The 22,438-nt window shown below is 59.3% G+C and overlaps 1 protein-coding gene, 1 non-coding gene and 1 pseudogene across 2 annotated transcripts in view; 2 read left to right on the forward strand and 1 right to left on the reverse strand.

Moving 5' to 3' along the window:
• The first annotated feature begins 1,347 nt into the window (after nt 1–1,347).
• TRNAA-CGC (transfer RNA alanine (anticodon CGC)) lies at nt 1,348–1,419 on the forward strand. Its single transcript has one exon. It is a non-coding gene; the product is annotated as a tRNA-Ala (tRNA).
• Nucleotides 1,420–7,719: 6,300 nt separating this feature from the next.
• LOC127025995 (antigen WC1.1-like) lies at nt 7,720–9,979 on the reverse strand (annotated as a pseudogene).
• A 5,149-nt stretch (nt 9,980–15,128) lies between these two features.
• The window catches only part of LOC127025996 (scavenger receptor cysteine-rich type 1 protein M130-like), a 15,482-nt gene continuing 8,172 nt past the window's right edge, over nt 15,129–22,438 (forward strand). Inside the window, 1 exon segment of the mRNA XM_050911122.1 lies at nt 15,129–15,342. Within this exon segment, the coding sequence (XP_050767079.1) occupies nt 15,129–15,342 (214 nt within the window).

Below are 22,438 nucleotides of genomic sequence, written 5' to 3' on the forward strand. Positions count from 1 at the left end.
GAACACAGTGACAACTTTGACCCAGGACATCTCCTCTGTCTTCAGTCTCAGCCTCTCCCCAGTCACCCACTCAGGCCAAGGAATGGCACAGACTGGACTATAGTCCCACAGCAACGTGCATGTTCTAAACCCGTGCATTTCTGCTGCCTCATAGCTGGCTCCCCAGGCATGCACCTCCAGGGAAGTCTGGCTTTTGTTGTGCCTGAGCGCAAGGGAGAGGAGGGGAGAGGGAGAGACCATCTGAACAAGCAAAGTTCCTGTCTTGCCAGCTTTGAGCGTGAGCTTGCAAATACTTGGCCACAGGGGTAGTGCCTGCAGGATTGTCATTTCTCCAAAAGAGTCCTTCTAGGTTGTTCTTGAGCAAGAATGGGAAAGTCATTGCCGGGGATGGGCTTTGAGGACCATGTGTGCAAAACAGAAGAAATGAGCAGCCCATCCCCTTAGCTCCACTCAACCACTCCAGAAGTTCACGGTGACTGTGGTCTGGTTTTGATTTCCCCAAACCCTCTCTGCCAGGCAGGGGCTCAGCAGGAAAAAATCTATGGCACTGGGAAAAATCTATGGCACTGGGCAACACAATTGCCCCAGCTGTACCACCATGGGGACACCATCCCTGCGTGTGGTCAAACCATCGCCCTTTGAGTTAACAGCTGAACACGCTCAGCCACCCTGCCACAGAGACCCCAGCCAGGGCTGTCCCAGGGCACTGCTTTGCTGTCAGGACAGGCCTCAGTGCTGAAGGAGTGGGAAGGTCCCTGAGCCCAAGCCACATGCGCAGCCCCATGGAGGTGGAAGCCTGCCCTTCACCTCACCTCCAGGGATGTTGGGGGACAGAGGGGTGCAGGGAGAGGCCCAGTGCCTGGAGGAGGGGGATGTAAGATTTCTGCCCCCATGTCCCCTCCACCACATGCCCTGGGGTGCCATCAGAGGCTGGGGGCACCTCCCCTCAGGGAGGGCATTTCCCTCACCCTGTTGCACGGCTCCTGCTGTGGAGTTGGGGACAGATGTGGCCCAGAGGGGTGTTGCCCTGGGCGTCAGAGGAGGCTCAGGGTTGTTTTCCTCTCCATCAACCCACCCTGGAGTGGGCCAGAGCATGGGAGAAGTGCCTGAGCAAGAGCCTCCTCCTGCCCCGTTGCCCTGCAGAGACGTTGAAGGGGCTGCGCTCTGCAGTGCAGCACTGTGCCAAAATCAGACCCCAGCGGAGAGGCTGTCCTGACTTCCCCCATCTCAGAAGGGTTCAAGTGCTGTTTTCTGCAGAAGGTCCCTGGGCACCCAGGGGACAACAGGACTGTGCTTGTCATAGACACGTTATGGGAGGAGAGGGTCTCTCCTGCTGGCGAGTGTCAAGGGGATGTAGCTCAGTGGAAGAGCGCCCGCTTCGCATGAGGGAGGTCCTGGGTTCAATCCCCAGCATCTCCATGGGGTGTTTTTGCCCTGAATCCCCAGCCTCAGGCAGGTGCGGGTTAGAGCTTGGGGCACTGGTCCTCTCCAGACCCTGTGGGCCTGCCCTGCCCACCCAGGGCTTGGCTGTGAGGTGAGGAGGGCTATGTGCGCAGCCTCTGCTGAGCCCCCTCTTGGAGGAGAAGCAGGCAGCTGTGCTGGACCTGAGATCGGGTCACTGCCCTGCACCACAGACCCACCCCACCCACCACCCAGGGACAGTGCTTGGCAGCAGAGTGTGTCTGTGGGGAGATCTCAGGCAGGGGACAGAGGTCAGCAGCACACTAGGAATCCTTTCTGGCTGCAGTGAGAGATGTGGTGTGAGGGTGCTGGTCCAGCCCAGGTGTCCTTTGGGACCAGGGCCACACTGGCCTGGTGGCTTTCCAGGGGTAAGGGTCTGAGATTGTCCTGTCTCCAGGTGGAGATCCCATACCATGTGGGAAGCACCCCTCTGTGCCAGCAGGAGGGGTGTCTGAGCTGGACGAGCCTGAGCGGGGCTGTGGGTCTCCCAGCTGGAGGAATGACATTTCTTACGCTGACCCTGTCTCCAGGTCCTTCTCCTTCCACCATCACCAGTGGCTTGAGCAGAGCCTCAGCTCAGGGAACCTGGAGCTGCTGAGGTCAGGCACAGCCCTGCTGAGGTGGGACTGGTAGGGCCGGTGCCCAGCTCTTGCTCCTGGGGTGTTTGGTGTCTCTGTCCACCCTGTGCTGATGGCATTGGGGAGGCACAGGCCTGTCCACCGCCATGCACAGGCAGTGAGGGCCAGGAGATGGTGCCTTGGCTGCTCCCTTGGCAATAACACCTGTAACCAAAATGGGGTATGAGACATGGACTTTCACTGCAGGGTGCCCAGCCCCAGGAGCAGTGAGCCCAGCCTCAGAGAAATAAGGTTGCTCTCCCATGGACTTTAAACAGCATGCTCTGCCCAGCGTCGGGGCAGCAGTGCTGAGAGTTGGGGTCTCACTGTGACCCCCCCTCAGGTAGGTCCTCGGGAGCTGCAGGAGAAACCACAGATCTGGGCACAGTGACAATCCTGCTTTGCTGCAGAGAATGGACCCAGCCCGCAGGGCCAGACTGTTCAGGTCCCAAAATGCCATGAAACAGGTACTTTCTGCTCAGGTGTGCTGCCCCCTCAAGCACACACAGGCCTGTGGCTCATCTCCCAAAGGAGGAGGAGGCAAACCTCTGCCAGGTGCCAGAGTAAGGGAGAAATATTACACCTACGGGAGGGCAGAGCTGGCGGCGAGGTGGCACGGGACAGGCACTGGGCTCTTTGCCCTGGTCCCCACTTGGGGCACCTTGACTCTGCTGGTCAGTGTCCATGCTGCCCATAGACCCCCACCATCCTGTGTTCAGAAGATAACACTCCCCCCTTCTTCTTTACTTCACTTCACCTTACTTCTCTGAGATGCAGGGCTGGAGCTTGCCCCAGTGGGAGTTTTCCAGGGGATGGAGGCTGTGTTTGCAGTGCCCATGTATGTCACCCATCATCGTGGGCGTCTGGCCCTGGGAACGCTGCTCTCCCATGGGGGCTGCCAGCAGGAAGGCTCCAGGGTATGGGGCAAAGGGGTGTGTGAGCCTGGGCTTCCCCCAGAACCCGCCAGCGTCACCCCAGGGGTGGTGGAGCTCCCGGCAGGGAATGGGGCAATGCTGAAGTGGGAGAGGATGTTGGCGACAGCCGCTTCCTCCCCTCTTCTCCTCTAGGGCCAGATCCTGCTGTTTGCAGCAGTACTGAGCTGCAGGAACTCCCCACAGGGAACCCTGCCTGCCACAGACAGCAAATGCACCTTCCAGCCCACAGCAGAGGAGCCTTTTGGGGAAAAGGCAGAGGGGTGTGGAGACCCACCAGCGGGAGCAGGGAGGGCAGTTTGGGTGCCAGGTCCTGCCCAGGTGTCAAAGCCTTCTCCTCGACTGGCTCCTGCGTAAGAGCCTTCTCTGCGGGGCAGGGGCAGGTGAAAGCCCCGGCCAAGGGAGAGGGACCCTGGCTCAGCTCCCAGCAGCACCTGCTTTAGAGGAGGGACACAAAATCTCATCTGCCATGGAAACGTGCCCACATGAGCATCCTCCCAGATGAGCCCTTCTTCAGGCCAGGGGCTGGACCACGGCTTTTGGCTACAGCACACATCTCGTGGGGATCCTTTCTCCATCCCTCTGGCCCTCCAACAGCGCTGAGGGAAAGGTGCCCCAATCTCCCCTGCTCCCCTCCCTCCTGTACCTGCCCACAAGTACTGCCCCGACACAAACCCAAACTGACACCCCTGGCAAGGCAGCAGGAGGGCAGGGGTGGGGGCTGGAGGGGAGCAGGAGGAGGGGGTCCCAGGGCTGCCGTGGGGCCTTACAGCCCCTGCTCAGGAAGAAGGCAGCTCTGCGGCTGTGGCAGTAGTGCTCGGGTCTGCGAGGGCCCAAGGCAGCAGGAGCAATGGAGATGGGTCCTGGCAGAGCATGAGGAGAGGGAATCCAGCCCCACGTGTCCCTGAACATGGCTCTGCACCCTGTGCTGGGGCAGTGGGGAGCAGAGCTGCCTCCTGACCATTATGGGAGGTAATCTGTGGGCCTTGATCCCACCTGGGGCTGGCTGGGGTGTTCAGGGCACTGCAGCCACCTTAGTGCTCACTTCTGTGAGACAAAAGCCCAGGGCTTCCCCTGTCCTGGCAGCTCTGTCATGGCCTCTGCGCTGTGGGACCAGCGGGGCCCAGGCAGGGGGAAAGAGCAGCTGGAAACCCAGGGTGAGGAAATGGGTGCTGCCGCTGAGGTGCATCACGGGACCTATCAGAGAGCCATTTGGACTCGAAAGTGCCTGTGGCCAGCAGGATGGAAATGTCTCTGTCAGCAGGATTATTCCCCAGGGACCATGGCTCTCGCAGCCCACAGCCTGACCCCGACCCTGCGCCCCTTCCGCACTGCCATGTCCTTCTTCTCTGTTCCCCCTGGTGAGCCTCAGGGAGACAGCCCGCCACCTGGGCAGGCAAGCACCAGCTGTGGGTCAAAGCCCTCAGAGACTTTTAATAAGAAGAAATCTGGAGGCACAGCAGAAAGAGGGGAATAAAAAGAGAGGAAACTCCAGGGTTTCTGCTGCCCATGGGTCAAGGGAGACAGTTCCCATGTGCTCACAGCTCTCCCAGCTGCACAGACCTCTCCTCCGTCCCGGCTGCACCCAGCTGCACAGCAGGGATGGGCTCTCCTGGCCTGGGGCTCAGGGACTGTTGTGCACAGAGCTCCACTGTCACAGCCTTTGTGTCCTCACGGGGATGTGCCAGAGACACCTCTTCAGCATCATCATAGCCCATGCTCGCCAGGGACAGGGACAAGGTGTCTCCTTCAGCTCTGGGACCCCGACACTTGTCCGGGAGCGCAGGCTGGCCCCTGCAGGCAGCAAGGCAGGACATTGCAGTTCACCTCATGGGGTCTGTACATCATCTTCCTCCCAGCTCCTCACCACATTCAGCTCCTTCTCCCACCCCCAGTCCCTCCAAGGAAAACTCCTGGGGCAGGTTCCCCCTTCCCAGGAGGTTGGGGTCTCAGGACAGCAGTGACTCAGGTGCCACCAGGGATGGCACCCAGGAACCAGCAGTGCTAAATTTCCCTCTCACCTCTGGGTGCATCCCTGGGCCCTGCTCCTCCTCTGGCACCCTGGACATTTCCCACTCGCCCTGCTCAGGGGCAGCATCCTCCCCAGGGTCAGAAACCTCCCTGGCATCATCATAGCCATGCGCTGGCTCACCTGCGGCCAGGACAAGAACATCTGAAAGGAGAGGGGAGCTGGTGACAGTGAGAAGATACGTCCTGCAGAGCAGAGGACGGAGGAGGCGCAGGGACACAGGGCTGAGACACTGGTGTTGGCAGAGCCACAGGAGACCCCCATGTCCTCCCCATCTCTGACACTGACACTCAGTGACACCTCTGTCCATCACATGTCTGCAGGGAGACGAAGCCCTTCCTGCCTCCGTTACCTGCTGCTGATGCCAGACCATCCTCCTCCTCGCTGAGCCCAGGGGAGGGCTGCAGCTGGCTCAGGGACTCCTCTGAAGAAGAGCCTGGAGAGATGCACAGTGGGTGTTATGGAGCGAGCCCCACTGACCTGGCCCATGGTCAGCGCTGCTGGGGAAGGGGGACCCACAGAGCTGGGGCTGCATGGGGAGGAGGGCTGGGAATTTACCCTGCTCCCCTGGCACAAACCCTGTCTCAAAGGTGCTCCCAGAGGTCCCTAGGACAGCCCCTTCCCTCCCTCCTTGGGTGTCACATGGGGTGCAGGGGCAGAAAGAGAGGGGCTGTCCAGCTGGGCCGGTGAAAGGTGGTTGGGAGAAAGCTCCTCTCCTGGCCCAGGACCTGGATGCTCTCCCCACACACCACATGGCCCAGTGCTGCAGGGACCACGGGCTGGGGGCTTCAGGGGATCAGCTCTGGGTTGGGCCAGGGGAAAGGGTCTCTCCTGCAGATGTACCTCCAGGGAGGACCCACACCCACCTGAGCGACCAAACCTCGCCTGCTTCTCCCATGCTGGGCTGTAACCGATCTCCTCATACACGGCCTCGGGGAAGAGCTCCTGAGCTCTCCTGGAGCCTGGGGATAGAGGCAGGGCTGGCAGAGGGACAGGCAGAGAGCCAATGGGACCCCACTGTGCTCCCCCAAACCTCTTCCTTGGGCCAGCCCAGCACTGCTCCGACAGCACAGCCCCACTGCACTGTCCAGGCATGGCTGCCACATCCCTGGTGAGGGCAACATTGCTGTGGAGATCCTCTGGGGCAGCATCACCCTCACATCATCCCTTTGGAGACAGCGCTCATGCCCCTCTGGCCCCTGGGTCATGCCCCTTGTCTGACCCTGGAGCAGCTCCCATGTTTCCTCTCCACCTGGAGCTGCCCTCTCTCTGCCCCACGGGTCTATAGCAGGGCCCCTGCCCTGCTGGTGGGTGGGCAGGGCTGGGCAGAGGGACAGGCTGGGAGCCTGACACCATGGAAATGGACCCTCCTGCCCCACGCTCCTCCTAGCATCTCCATTGCCCCAGAGCGCCCTCCACCAATACCCAGAGCACTGCCAGCCTTGGCCATCTCCCCTCTGCTCACATCTCCCCAAGCCCCACTCTCCCCGTTTCTCTCCTTGCCTCTGGCCAGCTCCCCCCACCTCTGGCTCTCTCCACCCCTTGCTGCTGGTGCCCCATGGCCAGGCACTCACTGGGGTGGTGTCTGGGACAGGTGGCAGCACACAGTCCCACCCCCTCAGCTCTGCCTGTGCCCTCACTGACATCCCGCAGCACCCCACAGCCCTTCCAGGAGGTATCTTCCCCTGGCACCATTGTGGAAGGACCCACCTCTGCGCCCAGTCCTGGTGCTTAGCACTTGCCCGGCCAGGAGGGCCAGGAGCAGGCAGAGAAGGGCCCCCAGGATGATGCAGATGATGACGGGCACTGAGACTCTCCCGCTGCCAGTCAGACGGCCTCGAGTGGGATCTGCATGGGCAAGAACATGGAAGGGGCAGCACCAGGCCTGGGAGAGGTGGAGGCAGCATCAGTCCTGACCCCCATCACACAAGGCAGCAAGGGGTGGAGGCCCCAGGGGTGAGTGATGGGCAAGCTTCTACCCTGCTGAGTAAATTACAACCCTCCCTAACCCCCCACCCCACCCCAGTGCCTCCTCCTGGGAGTTTCACACCCCAGCAAGGAGCCCCTTCCATCCAGCTGTGGCTCACAGCCTGGCCCTGGGATACCCAGCCCCGGGGGAGGACAAGTTACCTGCTTGGGGTGGAATGCTGCCGTCCTGGGTGTAGCTGCAGAAGAGGCAAAGGAGAGCTGGGCTGAGAGGGTGGTTGTGCGGGTCCCGGGAGCCTCCTCCCCAACACCCTGTGTGTGTCTGGAGATGCCCCTGACACATCCCCCCCAAATTGCCCCTCCTGTAGTGCTAGAAAGGGAGGCCGGGACAGGGCCCAGCGCCTCTGCTCTGGGCGGCAGGCAGGAAGGCACAGGCAGCCCAGGGGATAGCCCTGGGGCTGCAGGGCCCCACGGCAGTGGCCGGAGGACGTCCAGATCCACCGAGGCTGTTCCGCACTTGGCACCAGCCTCCTGCACTCCACAGAAATGTTCCTTCTCTTGGGAGGTCAGGGCCCATGCCAGGACCAAGTGGGTGTAAGGCTTTCCCCAGCTCCCTGCCAAGACCCGAGCAAGGGTCCCAGCCCTGCCACTCACCTGAGCAGCGCACGGCAGCATCTTCCTTATGCCGACAAGCACCGCTGTCCCCAGGACGGGCCCAGCAGTCCTGCAGAGACAGCTCTGTCCCCCGGCACTCCACCTGCTCCAGCCAGATAGGGCCCATCCCCATCCCAAACGCAGCCTCATGCAGGGCAGACACCGCGGGGCCACAGCCCAGCTGCCTGCATGCCACCTCAGCATCCCGCATGTCCCAGGAATCGTCGCACACCGTCCCCCAAGAGCCACGGTGCCAGACCTCCACTCTGCCCGAGCACCTGTCCTCGCCTCCCACTGCACGAATCTTCTCCCTGGCTGGAGAAGGCAAAGACTTCCCATGGCACTGAGAGAGCAGGCAGAGCCCTGCCAGACAAGAAGGGTACACAGGGGAGCAGCTCCCTACCTGTGCAGCTCGTGGAGTTGGGGCACGGGGCCAACGGGTCGGGGGCATTTCTGGGCGTCCCCCTGAAGAAGGAAACACTGTGGTGAAGGGGCTGGTTCAGGGGATGGTGCAGAAGAGAGCAGGGCTGAGCTCTGCTTGCACCTCCCTGTGCCATCTTGGTCACGGCAGCAACCGAACCCTGGTCATTCAGGGGACACACGCAGGACTGTGGGGGACCCTGACTGCTCAGCCCCAAAAGGCCCTGGTTCAGAGAGCAGCAGGAGGGTGTCCATGGAGGGGAGGCTCTTCTGAACCCTGTCTGGTCTCTTCTGAGACCTCACCTGGAGATGCCTCTGCCTCCCGCAGGTGCTGCTGGCAGCCTGGGTGGCAACTGCTGCTGGACGTGGGTGGCTGTGGTCACGTTTGTGCCACCAGCAGCAGAAGGGTCTGACATGGCAAGGAAAAGCCCTTCCAAGCTCTTTCTCTGTGTTTGGCCGTGCCCACCAGGGAGCAGGAGCTGGGTGACAGTGGTGCCCAGGTGCTCTGAGTTACCATTGCAGGTGATGTGGATCTCATCTCGCAGGTCTTCACATGACTGCGGGTTCCAGGGAGTGGAGGGACACTGCCAGAAGGAGCTGGTTTTCTCCCCACACTGCACGTTATCCAGCCAGGCAGGGCCAGACACCCTGCCGTAGGGCAGGCGTGTTTCCAGGGATCCTCCATCCCCGCAGCCCAGCTCCTTGCATGCCAGCGACACCGTGTCAAGAGTCATCGAGTTGGAGCAAATGCTCCCCCATGTCCCGTTGTAGAAAACCTGCAGGCGCCCAGAGCAGCCGTCGCTGTTCTCCAGCCTCAGGGCCACAAACTCTGCGAGGAAAGGCACCAAGGGGGAACAGGCTGGTGTGGGGCTGTGGGAGCCAGGACACCTCTGCACCCCCCAGGCCCTCAGGCGGGCAGGGGCAGGGCCAGCACGTCCCCCTTGCACCCAGGGGCAGAGAGAAGTCCCTGACGGACAGACACCCCTGCCCTTCCCGCTAACCCTCGGGGACTGCTGAGCTCCCCAGGGACCCCCAGTGGGACTGAGGGTGCCCGTGCATGGGTGTCCACAGGACGGGCTCGGGCAGGAGCTCAGAGGCAGTCAGGAACAGCCTTGGCCATGCCTGCTCTCCTTGTGTCCTGGCCTCCCCAGGAACCAGGCTCCCACCACAGTCCTGGCACACACCTGAGCAGATGACTCCCGCGTCCTCTTTGTGCCCGCAGTCGTGCTGCCCCCAGGGCCAGCAGGGCAGTCCCAGAGAGCAGCTTCGGCCCCAGAGCAGTTCACGCCATCCAGCCAGATCTGGCCGGAGCCTTCCCCAAACCGAGCAGAGCCAGCCGCCTCCACCGCCCCTCCACAGCCCAGCTGGTGGCAAACGACGGCGGCATCAGACAGGTCCCAGCCATCGTCACACACAGTCCCCCAGGTGCCCTGGTAGTACAGCTCCACTCTCCCAGCACAGCGCCCAGTCCCGTTCACCAGCCGGACCCACCGGCTCCCTGTAGTGGGTAGAAAGCCCAGTTGCTGTCAGGGCCTGGCTGCCCACCCACCCCGTCACCTGGGGGGCCCATGCAGTGCTGCTCACCCCAGCAAATGACTCCCACGTCTTCCGCAACCCCTGCTGCCAGGTGCACTCTCAGGCAGGGAGGTGTTGCAGAGGGCCAGGTTGGCCTCGTGCCCTGCGCACCGGACCCCTCGCAGCCCCACGGGGCCCGTCCCTCGCTCAGGCTTTGGGGGGTTGTAGGCTGTCCCTGCCTCTCCGCACCGCAGCTGCCGGCACACCACACTGGCCTCCTGCATGTCCCACTCATCATCCAGAACTCTGCCCCACATCCCATGCTGGAAGATCTCCACTCGTCCGTCGCACCGGCTCCCTCCGCCCACCAGCCGCAGGGATGCAAAGCCGGCTGAGCCTGGGGACAACAGAGATACCACAGCCATCGGCGGCACTGGGGAGCAGGGCATCCTTCAGGGAGCAGGGCGAGGGGGGATTTTCTGACCAAACAGGACAGATTGAGCCTTTTGCTGACGAGAAGTGAGGGCAAAGCCTGAGGTCCTCTCTGCAGCTCACACCCAGGTCTGCTGCTGCTGGGAGCACCCAGGCAGCTCCTGCCTGCCTCATGGGATGAGGCTCTGCAGGGCTCTCTGCGGGGATGCGATGTGGTTGTCTGCAGCCAGAGGGATGGAGCAGAGCCCTGCAGCCCTGTCCTGGGCTCGTCCCACAGTACGAGAACAGAGGAGCCCAGGCCTGGTGGTGGCGCTGGGGCTAAGGCACTGCCCTGGGGTAGATGCTTGCCTCCGTTCAGTGCTCAGCTCTCCCAAAGCAGAGCGGTCAGTCTGAGCAGGCAAAGCCCTCCAGATGGCTCCTGGGGATGCCAGGGTTTGTCCAGGGAGAACTTCAGCCTGGTACTGCCATGGGACCCCTGCTTTGGGTGGCCGTGTCACACACAAAGGGCAAATGGAGTTAATGCAGCATTTTTCCGGCACTCACCTGAGCAAATGACAGCAGCAGTGTTCCCGTGGGAGCATGGTGAGGCCCCCAGGGTGATCACTGGGCACTGTGCCAGGTGGGCTTCAGTGCCGTCACAGTGGAAGGAGTCTCTCCAGACAGGGCCAGTCTCTCTCCCAAAATGCTCTCCTCCAGGAATGGCCTCAGCAAACCCACAGTTGAGTTGATGACAGAGAACGTGGGCATCCGAGAGATCCCAGCGGGAGGCACAGAGGGTCCCCCAGGTCCCCAGCACCTGGACCTCCACCTTCCCCGCACACGCTGTGCTGCCGTTCACCAGCCTGAACCCTGTGTACTCTGGGGACAGAGGAGGAGGAGAGAGGGTGGATTGGTGCTCTTGTACCCTCAGGAGCTGGGGGAGAGGCCAGAGGGACAGCATGCCTTTCTTCTCCTTCTCAACTATTTTCATGCTGCAGACAATGCCATCATCCCTCCTGTCCCCACACCCAGCCTAGCACATTCCTTGCTCTGTTCCCCGACCCCTGGCACAGCCCCCGTCTCCCTGAGTCCTTACGTGTGCAGGTGACAACAGCGCTGTTCGCGTGGGTGCAGGGCTGCTCCCTGGAGGACCCTCTGAGGCAGGAGATGAGGAGGGATTCATTCCCCACACACTGCAGCTCTCCATTCCCACTGGCACTGACCCCTTCTCCAAAGTGAGCTGCCTCAGCGACAGGCAGGGCTCTGCCGCACTGCAACTCCCTGCAGACCACTGTCAGCAGCTTTGGCACCAAAGTGTGAAGCACAGACAGTTTTCCACTGGTCCCCGTCATGGATCTCCACACGTCCTGAGCAGCGGCTCTTCCCTTCCACCAGACGGACAAATCCTGGAAAAAAACCAAACACCTGGCAGTTCCCAGAGTCCTCTGGCAGTTAAATGCCCACATCCTGCATCACCTCCAAGCAAGCTGTGACCAAACTGCCCATTGCACATCCCAGAGGAAGCTGTTGGGGGAGTGTTGGTGACACAAACACATCCAGGCCCCCTGCACCCCTTCTCTACACCATCACAGCACTCGAGGGTATGTGTCTGTCGCAGACTCACAGCCACAGGTACTGCTCAGACAAACTGCTCCCACACAAAGTCCCCTGTGCTGCCGGCATGGTTCCCCCAGCACCGCAGTGGTGGGAGCAGTTTGGGTCCAGGAGAAGTGGCCCAGATGATACTGACTGCTGCAGCCTGCTCAGCCCCTGCAGAGCTTCAGGCCAGGCAGGACCATCACCCTGAGGCAACCAGAAGCGCACCCTGATCCCAGGGGTGTTCCTGGAGGATTGGGAGGTTCCTTTTAGGTGGGAGATGTCACAGAGCACAGAAATGGTGCAGCTGTTATCATGGCTGGTGCCTGTCCAGACCCCTCTTGATGCTTGCCTGAGGGGGAAGGTTCTCAGTCAGGGACGCAGCGCACAATACAGATCAATGGCTGGACAGAGGGACGGAGACTCGCATGCCCCCCTGGGCCCATGCCGGCTCTCAGGGAACAGCAGGTACCGATGAGGATCAGGAAGTGCTGCCAAAGCCCCCATGTCATGGGGCAGTGTGGGGAGCCGTGGGCAGGCAGGTGAGATTGGGCAGTGGGTCAGTGCTGCCTGCACAGGGTCATGTCCCCGCAGGGCTGTCACAACCCCAGGGATTTCCCATGCCAGCCTGTGACTGTGGTGATGTGGGAGGGAGCAGCCAGGGTCAAGCAGCCACCAAGCCCTGAGGCCTCGCAGTGCTGGACCACACAGCTCGAGCCCTGGGACAGGCAGCAAACGTCTGTGTGCCGCCCAGCTCCCTCCTCAGGCCCAGCACTCATGCTCTCTGAAAGCCCTTTTGATTCATCTGAGGTACTCATGCCTGTGAAGGGAATGACCCAGGAGGACCAGTCATCTCATGCTGTTCCTCCAAGGTGTGGAGTGCCAAGCAAGTCCCCCTGCTTTCTCCAGCACAGGGACCCTCAGCATTGTTGGCTGGGAACTGGCAGAATGGGTGGAGATGAGTGGACACCCCGGGGCAGGGACGGAGGATTCATCTGCAGCCCAAGATACTGACTGAGGGGGACTAAGACACTGTGGCAAGGTTAGTTCACCCTGGGGTAGGGTCCCTCTGGGCTTTCCCAGGGACTGGGACATCAGCAATGACAGTCCCAGCTTGGCATGTAGACCAGCATCACTGTGCCCTGCTCTGGATCCCCTTCTTGCTCCCTGAGGACACACCAGGTCCCTTCCCCCATCCTGGCCCAAAGGTGGGGAACAGGCTGACCCCTTACCTGAACATGTCACTCCAGCATCGTGAGTGTGAGCACAGTCATGTTCACCCCATCCTGCGTGTTTGCAGTCAGACAGGGCAGACTCGGTGCCATTACAGCCAACATCATCCATCCAAATGGGGCCAGATCCTGGCCCAAAGTGTCCGTACTGAGGAGCTTCAACAGCAGACCCACAGTCCAGCTGCTTACAAACCACTGCCGCATCGTCCATGCCCAGTAGTTACCACACACAGTGCCCCCACTGGCCCTGTTGTTTCACCTCCACTCTCCCAGCACAGCGTTTGCCACCATCCGCCAGCCTCACCTCCACAGCACCTTCAAACACTGACACAGGACAGTCAGAACAGCGCGAGCCCCAGCACTGGGGGTCTGGGGGAACCCCTGCCCAGGTGGAGTCAGAGGTGCCAGGGTGGGAGCCCTCTCCCCTCCAGGCTGTCCCCGGGGCAGTGCAGGGCTCCCTTCTATCCCCACGGGCTGTGCAAGGCTGGGGGTGTGCAGTTGTGGCCCTGCTGGGTCATTTGTGGCCCCACAGCCTTTGGCACCTCCTTCTACCCCAACGGCCAGCTGCCACCTGCCCCTGGCCCATGCCCACCTAGGGCACCTGCTCCTCCCCACCCAGCACCCTGAGAAGAGACCTGCCCCCCCAGGGCTCCCCCAAGCACACACTGCTGCTTCTCCCCAGGGCCCCAGCTGCCCTGGACCACAGCCTGCCCCGGGCTCCTCCCAGCTTATCCTCTGCCTTCAGGTCTTGCTGTGTCCCCTGCGGAACAACACAATGATCCCAGTGAGCCCTCCCAACCCATGCCCCTCCTTGTCCTTGGGCATCAGCCCAGCCCTGCCCTTGTCTAGGATCCCCCAGGAAGGTCACCTCTCTGCCAGCCTGTGGGAACAGACACCCCACTTCCCTTGTCCCCACACCCACAACCTGCCTCCCCTCAGGCTGGAGCTCACCCCAGTGTTCAACGCCCGTCCCTGAGTCCTTACGTGTGCAGGTGACAACAGCGCTGTTCGCGTGGGTGCAGGGCTGCTCCCTGGAGGACCCCCTGAGGCAGGAGATGAGGAGGGATTCATTCCCCACACACTGCAGCTCTCCATCCCACATGGCACTGACCCCTTCTCCAAAGTGAGCTGCCTCAGCGACAGGCAGGGCTCTGCCGCACTGCAACTCCCTGCAGACCACGTCAGCAGCTTTGGCACCAAAGTGTGAAGCACAGACAGTTTTCCACTGGTCCCCGTCATGGATCTCCACACGTCCTGAGCAGCGGCTCTTCCCTTCCACCAGACGGAAAAATCCTGGGAAAAAACCAAAACACCTGGCAGTCCCAGAGCCCTCTGGCAGCTACAAGACCACATCCTGCATCACCTCCAAGCAAGCTGTGACCAAACTGCCCATTGCACATCCCAGAGGAAGCTGTTGGGGGAGTGTGGTGACACAAACACATCCAGGCCCCCTGCACCCCTTCTCTACACCATCACAGCACTCGAGGGTATGTGTCTGTTGCAGACTCACAGCCACAGGTACTGCTCAGACAAACTGCTCCCACACAAGGTGCCCTGTGCTGCCTGGCATGGTCCCCCAGCACCGCAGTGGTGAGCAGTTGGGGTCCAGGAGAAGTGGCCCAGATGATACTGACTGCTGCAGCCTGCTCAGCCCCTGCAGAGCTTTCGGGCCAGGCAGGACCATCACCCTGAGGCAGCCAGTAGTGCACCCTAATCCCAGGGCTGTTCCTGGAGGATTGGGAGGTTCCTTTTAGGTGGGAGATGTCACAGAGCACAGAAATGGTGCATGTATTATCATGGCTGGTGCCTGTCCAGACCCCTCCGATACCTGTTTGGAGGGGATGTCCTCAGCCAGGGACACACTGCTCTGCCTGGAGGTGCACAGGTCCCAAGCCAATGGCCGGACAGAAGGGCCCGAGACTCGCATGCCTCCCTGGCCTCACACTGACTCAGAGGGTAACAGCAGGCACAGATGAGAGTCAGGAAGTGCTGCCAAAGTCCCTGTGTCCATGGGGCAGTGTGGGGATCGATAGGCAGGCAGGAGAGGTTGGGCAGGTGGTCAGTGCTAGCTTCATGGAGCCATTGCCCCTACAGGGCTGTCAAAGTCCCAGGGATTTCCAGTGCCAGCCTGTGCATGCGGTGATGTGGAAGGAAGCAGCCAGAGTCAAGCAGCTGCAAAGTTCCTAAGCCTTGCAGTGCTGGACCACAGAGCCGAGCCCTGGGGACAGGCAGTGAAGGGCTTTGTGCCACCCTGCTTCTCTCCTCAGGGCCCAGCACTCATCCTCTCTGAAAAGCCCTTTTCATTCAGTTGAAGTACTCATGCCTGTGAAGGGGAATGACCCAGGAGGACCAGTCATCTGATGCTGTTCCTCCAAGGTGTGGAGTGCCAAGCAAGTTCCCCTTGGTTTACTCCAGCACAGGGACCCTCAGCATTGTTGGCTGGGAACTGGCAGAATGGGTGGAGATGAGTGGACACCCTGGGGCAGGGACGGAGGATTCATCTGCAGCCCAAGATACTGAACTGAGGGGGACTGAGACACTGTGGCAAGGTTAGTTCACCCTGGGGTAGGCTCCCACTGGCCTTTCCCTGGGACGGTACATCAGCAATGACAGTCCCAGCCTCGGCAGTGCGCTTGCCACACTGGCCCTGCTCCGGCATCCTTCTTGCTCCCTGAGGGCACAGTCAGGTCCCTTCCCCATCCCAGCCCCAAAGCTAGGCAACAGCACTGACCCTTTACCTGAACAGATCACTCCAGCATCCTGCACCATGACCACAGTTATGTTCACCCCATCCTGCGTGTTTGCAGTCAGACAGGGCAGACTCGGTGCCATTACAGCCAACATCATCCATCCAAATGGGGCCAGATCCTGGCCCAAAGTGTCCGTACTGGGAGCTCAACAGCAGACCCACAGTCCAGCTGCTTACAAACCACTGCGGCATCGTCCATGCTCCAGTAGTCACCACACACAGTCCCCCACTGGCCCTGTTGTTTCACCTCCACTCTCCCAGCACAGTGACTGCTGCCATTCGCCAGCCTCACCTCCGCAGCACCTTTTGAACACCAACATGGGGCGGGTCAGGAGAGTGCCAAGCCCCAGCACTGCAGGTCTGGGGGAAACCCCTTCCTGGCGTCGAGTCAGAGGTACTGGGGTGGGAGCCCTCTCCCCTCCAGGCTGTCCCCAGTGCAGTGTGGAGGTCCTTCTATCCCCATGCCTGCGCAAGGCTGGGGGTCCAGTTCTAGCTCTGCTGGGTCCCCTGCCTATCCCACTGCACAAGGCACCTCTTCCCACACCAATGGCTACCTGCCCCCCACCCATACCCACCTGCACCTGCCCAGCCCTGCACTGGGCACTCGCTCCTCCCCAGCCCAGCACCCCCTCAACAGCCCTGTGTACCCAGGCCTGCAGCTTCCTGTGCAAACCACCTGCCCCACCACCATCCAAACCCACCCCATGGCTTTTGAGTTCCCAGGGAACACCGAGACAAATCCTGAGGATTCCCCAACCCATCTCCTCTCCTCATCCCTTGGTGTCAGTCCTCCCTGCACTGGGCCAGGCCCCCCGAAGGATCTCTCACGAGATGTCCCTCCCTCTCTCTGTGGGGTACACACTGCCCTCATGGGTCAGGGCTCCCCTGGATTAAGGGGGCAGTGAGCAGCACACAAACCCTCGAGGCTACCCCAGAGGTTGGCAGTGCTCTGGGGATCTCTGGGGGCTGCCATCACCAGCTAGGCCACCACTGGCTCCAGAGGCACAGTGCTGGGCAACAGGGGGTACCCCACGAGAGGTGTCTGTGAATGCAGCCAGCCACAGGCTGCCCTAAAGCACTGGAAGCCCTGGAAAGGAGATACTCTCTCCCACCCACATGGGCACAGGGAAAGGCACAGGCGTCCATGGACTTGAGCCCCTTCTGCCCCTCGTCTCAGTAGCACCTGCAAAGAAACCCCATTCCCAGGCGAATCCTGATGACCACCCTGGTAGCCCCTGGCCCTGGGCTGTGGGCAGTCAGCACTTACCCCTGCACAGCTGTACCCAGAGCAGCAGCCACAGCATCTGAGGGGACAGGACTCCCTCTCGGCCCATCCTGAGCCTCCTGCCCTGCCAGCACATCCCTGCTGCGCCACACTCCCTGCCACAGCTCCTGTGGACTCATGGGGGACAATGATGACGAGAGGGCAATATATCTCTGCAGATGCCAGCCCAGCTACAGGAGGAGCCAATCAAAGCAGCAGCACCTTTTTAGACATTATCGGGAGCTATCTCCCCTCCGACACAGCCCAGCCCTCCAATGAACTGCTCCAGCGCCATTCATGACCATATATGAGGGATGGCTCCACTGCAGGTGTCACGTCACTGTGGTGGTGGTGCGTCACAGGACAGGGCGGCTGTAGTGGGGGAAAACGGATTTTCACGCCTTGAACCCTGCTGTGTGGACCAGGAGCACTGAGCATCTCCTATACCGGGCACATCCAACATCCCAAGGTGCGAGTGTCCAGCCGTCCCCGTGCCATGGGAACCACAGGCTGGGACTGCACCAGGGCTGTGTCAGGAAGGGAAGGAAATCAGCCCCTGCCCCTGCTTCAGATCCTGCTGTGCTGGGAGAGCAGCTGGGAAAGGGCCTTAGCTCAGGCCAGAGCCCCATCCAGAGTACTGGCTCAGCCGTTCCTCCCTGGAGAGCCCCATGGAAGGTCCTTCAAATGAGCTGGAGCTGGGACATGTCCCTGCCCTGGCAGCAGACACGCAGCCCAGAGGCTCAGATGTATCCCTGCCTCTTGGCATGTCACCGAGGGGCCGTTATTTCCCCATGGGTGGCTCGGGAGCTGCAGCCTGCAGGTGCACAAACCACAGCCCACGTGTCTTGCAGTGCGCCCCGTGCTCCCCCCACAGCGCCCGGGCAGGAAGCCTGTGGTTCCTCCTGGCACTGTGCCCAGGCACATCCCTGCGGTGCCCCGAGCCACCCCCACCCCGACTGCTCCAGCCAGGGCTGCAGGGGGCTGCTCCTTCGGCCTCGCAGACACAGGGGCCGGCAGATCCCGTCCCACATCATGCCCTTCTGATGGGGCACACGGCTGCTTCTGCACCGAGCCCCACATCCATGGGGTGTCATCCGTGACATTACCTCACACCCTCCTACGCCGCTGCTGTGTGCTCACGGGTTATACTGATGGTGACCTCACACTCCTACTGCCATCGCTGTGTGCTCATGAGTTACACTGTCACACGTGTGTGTGCAGTGTATGGACTGCTGCTGCTAATGATGGTTCTTCCAAAACCCCATATTTGGTTGTGGTCTAAATATTGACTTGGTGACATCAGAAGCACCTACACAAGCTATGTGCCAGCTTCTGCCCTATCAGCTACTCAGGCACCAGCGACATCACAAGCTCATACACAGCTATGTGCATGCTCCTGGCCTATCTGCTACTCAGCCACAGGTGATGTCCATAGCATCTACTGCTGATATTGGCCTGCTCCTGGCCTATCGGCTACTCAGGCAGCAGTGACCTCAAAACCACCTACACAAACTATAAGCCTGCTCCTGCCTTATCAGCTACTCAGGCACCAGTGACCTCACAGGATTCTACACACCCATTTGCCATGTCCTTGCTGTTGAGGTACTCTGCCTCAGGTGACCTCACGAGCACCTATAAGGGCCATGCTCCTGATCAAGGCCTATCAGCTATTCAGCCAAGAGTGACATCACAAGTACATACCCAAGCCATGTGTCTCCCTCCTCCCTATCAGCTACTCAGGCACCAGTGACCTGACCACCACATATCCACCTACTTGCTATCTGCTTGCCTATGAGATATCAAGGCACAAGTGACCTCACAAGCTCCAACACAAGCCATGTGCTTGCTCTTGGCCTATCAGCTACTCAGGCATCAGCAATCTCACAACACTTCCACAGGCCATGTGCCAGCTCCCAGCCTATGATCTCCTCAGGCACCAGTGACCTCACAAGCACATACCAACCTATTTGCTCTGTGCTCGTGTGGTGGGTGACCCCATGTGGCAGCCCCCACCCAGTCACTTGCTCACTCCCCACCAGCGGGATGGGGGAGGGAACTGGAAGGGCAAAAGCCAGGAAAAAGTCTCATGGGTCAAGATAAAGACAGTTTAATAAGTGGAGAAGTAATCACTCACAGCAGGAGATTGATGCCAAGCCAGTCTCTGAGCAAAGAACACACACCCCTCCCCAGTTTTACTGCTGACCATGACATCATATGGTGTGCAATATCCCTTTGGTCAGTTGGAGTCAGCTGTCCTGGCTTTTCCCCTCCCAGCCTCTTGCCACCCCCAGCCTTCTCGCTGTGGGGGCAGAGTGAGAAAGAGAGAAGGCCTTGACACTGTGCAAGCACTGCTCAGCAACAGCTCCAATGTCAGTGTGTTCTCAACACTGTTTTGGCCACCAAGGCAACGCACAGCACCATAGCGGCTGCTAACAAGAAAATTAACTCCGTCCCAGCCACACCCAGTACAATCTCCACCCCTTCTTCCACACCAGTTGCATCCTGCTCAGGTCCTACAGTATTCAATACAAATGTACATTACATCCACCACCCCTCACCCCCTTCCCCATCCTTTCACATGACATACACACAGCACACTGGCTTTGGCTGGTGTGGCTCAGGTGGACCTGGACAAGTGCCAGCACACTCCTGACTTCTCCCCTCACTCACTCAGCCAGAGCTTTTTGAAACATTCCATCAGGTTATCAACCTAAGGACAAGGAAATCTAAATAGCAACTCTGCACCGCACAGTGGTCTTGCAGGTAGCTGTGAGATCCCCCACGCCCATGGGGAAAGGGAGTTCCCCACTACCACCCTGCCTCTGTTTGGCACCTCGAAATCCACTTTGCAGTTCATGGGCTCACTGGCTGTTTCTTCTGCTTCTCGTGGTCTTTTTTGAGATCCTCTTTGGGTCTTTTCCATATGGTCCCCATGCGCATATTCTTCTGAAGTTGGCATTTTGTCCTGGTTTTCCATGTTCGCAGACAGCGTTGCCTGTGTCTTGCGGCACCAAGAAAGCTCAGAGGCTGCCCCAGTAACCCTGCGTGGCCGTCCTGCTGAGCTGGTCTGGGATGTTGGGGCCTCCTAGGCCACTTCCCAGGATTGGGCTCTTCTTTCCAACCCAGACAAGTTCCCCCCAACCCAGACATGTCTGGGCTTCTTCTGCAGCCTGGTAAAGTGGGGACCTCGACCCACCCTTTGTAATTTTCTTTCTATTCACATTTAAACTCTAATTCTTCATTCATTAGCTCTTATTGAAGAAGGCTTTCTCCATTTTATACCTATTGATAATGGCTATATATATTTAATTTTTTCTGGCTTTATAAATGTTTTTATATAAATAAAAAAATATAGATATAAATGTATACACATACATACATCTATAGAAAGGTATATATATTTAAAATACCGTATATATGATAAATAAATAAAAGTATATTTATACATATTTGTACACTCACACATATATTTCTAAAAATGTATATATTGTAATACAAATATATATTTTTATATCTGAGCACTTCCTTGTCCAAAGCAGGCAGGCAGCCAGTCACAGGGCTGCATGAGAACATGGGGGTATATGGTGTCAAAAAATGGCTGCCGCCCAACCACAATGCAGCATGAAACATGTGGGGAATGAGGCTGTCCGAACTGGGGGACTCCCTGCATTGTAACAACAGGGGGCTTCCTTTGCTGATGTGCTTCTGGGTGCACAGGGAGGGAGAGTCCTTTTGCCAGTCAATTATAGGACTTCCTGAGAACACGTGGGTTTGATGCTGGCAAGCAGTGGCTATCAGCCAAGCACAGAGCAGTATAGTTTTAAGAACATGGCAGCCCCACTCCCATGAAAATGGCAGCCCCTGTTCATACAATGGCAGCCCCCCAAATGGTGGCCAAACCAAAATGGCAGCCCTGGGTATGGAGGGGAAGGGCATTCTGGGTCAGAGGTACTTCCGGGTAAAGCAGAAGGGGTGGCCGCTCCTTCCAGGCAATCCCCACAAAGCACATGACCAGTAGAGGAGTGACTTACTTCCGGGGCAAATGGCCCCTCAGGCAGCTGGCAGCGGGTGGGCAGGGCATTGCTCACGTCTTACCTGCAGTACCGGTGGTGCTCTCCTGGCGTGTTCCAGGGCAATGAACCAAATAAGCACAAGGAAGGCACGTGGTGAGGTTAAAAATGCTTCTTTTGCGCCGTGGTCAGATAACGGGTCCCTGTGGTGTCAGAGCTTCAGTGTTTGTGCCTGAGCTAAGAACTTTCCCTGACTCCGTGCGCTTCAAGACGGCACAACCCTTCTCAACAAACCCTACGGGACCCTCCTGGGTCTTGTGTGAAAATCTGCACTACTGTGCTGAGGATCCCCTCCGAGCAGGGATGGCACAAAGCCTTTTCCATGTGCCTCCTCACCTGGCTGTGGTCTCCCTGTTTCTCAGCACCTGAAGTCCCCTCTCCATCTCCTAACCATCCCTGGATCTGGTGGTGGCAGTGCCGTACTCGGTGGTGCATCCAGCAGTGAACCCCCTCACCTACAGCATGAGGAACCAGGAGCTCAAGGATGCAGTTAGGAAAGGGCTTACATGAAAGGTTTGCAATAGTGATAAACTCCCCATCCCTCTCCATAAACGACTCCCAGGATATCCCATCCCAATGGTGCTTTGATGTATTATCATTATTGTTACCAGTCTCATTATCATTATCTTTATTGTTATTGTTACTTGTGGTGATCATGTTCGAAGACAAATGTTTGGATTTGTCTCACTTGTCCAGAGGCACGAACCTGCTCTGTCTCACCTGGAGCCTGTGTAAGAGTGTGTCTAACACTGGGTGGAGCTGACTCCCCCACAGGCTCCCTGTATAAACTGGATCTCCCCAGTGCACTGGGGAGATTAGCAGCATCCTCCCATCCAGCTGGAGCTGCTTCCCACCCTGACCAGGAAGGCCAGTGTGGAGTCACCCTGTGACCCCAGGCACCACAGCCAAATGGCTCTGCAGAGCAAGCACCGCCAGCTTGGGGCCCTGCAGGGTTGATGGGGAGGGGGCCAGGAACAGCCAGGTAGATCAGCAGAGGGTTAGGGAGAGCTCAGAACAGAGATGACCTAGGCTGGAAATTGCCTCAGAGACAAAAATACCAGCGTTCACCTAATCCAAGACAATGCCCAGACTGTGGGTGCCCTAAACAATGTTCATGGTGCAGAGGCAGAAGTCCTCACTGTCCTGGTGCCCACCAGGCCTGGGTAGTGGATGAAGAAGGGCCGGTGCTCACAACTACCCATCTCTTAGTGCCATCGCCCCTCCTCAACGGTGGCATCGAAAGGGAGGCTGGGACCCTGCGTCAGGGCTTGCACTGAAGGAAGCATGACTCAGCAGCCCTGTGAGTTTGCTGCTGTCCCTAGTCTCTGTGCCCAGCACATGTCCTTGACACAGCCTCCTCCACCCCATGCACTGTCCCTTACCCCAAAGTCACCCCCAGTCCTATTCCCCCTAGCAGCCATTTCCAGCCCTGGCCATTCACCATGTCCAGCTGAGGGCTGATCTTGAAATGTGACCAGCCCCGTCCTCTTGCTTGGGCTCAGTGTGTGCACTCGGGAAACACCCAGACCTGCATGGTCTCAGACATGCCCAGAGCCTGGCAG

This window comes from Gymnogyps californianus, chromosome 26, assembly GCF_018139145.2.
Source record: "Gymnogyps californianus isolate 813 chromosome 26, ASM1813914v2, whole genome shotgun sequence".
In the NCBI taxonomy this organism is placed as follows: domain Eukaryota; kingdom Metazoa; phylum Chordata; class Aves; order Accipitriformes; family Cathartidae; genus Gymnogyps; species Gymnogyps californianus.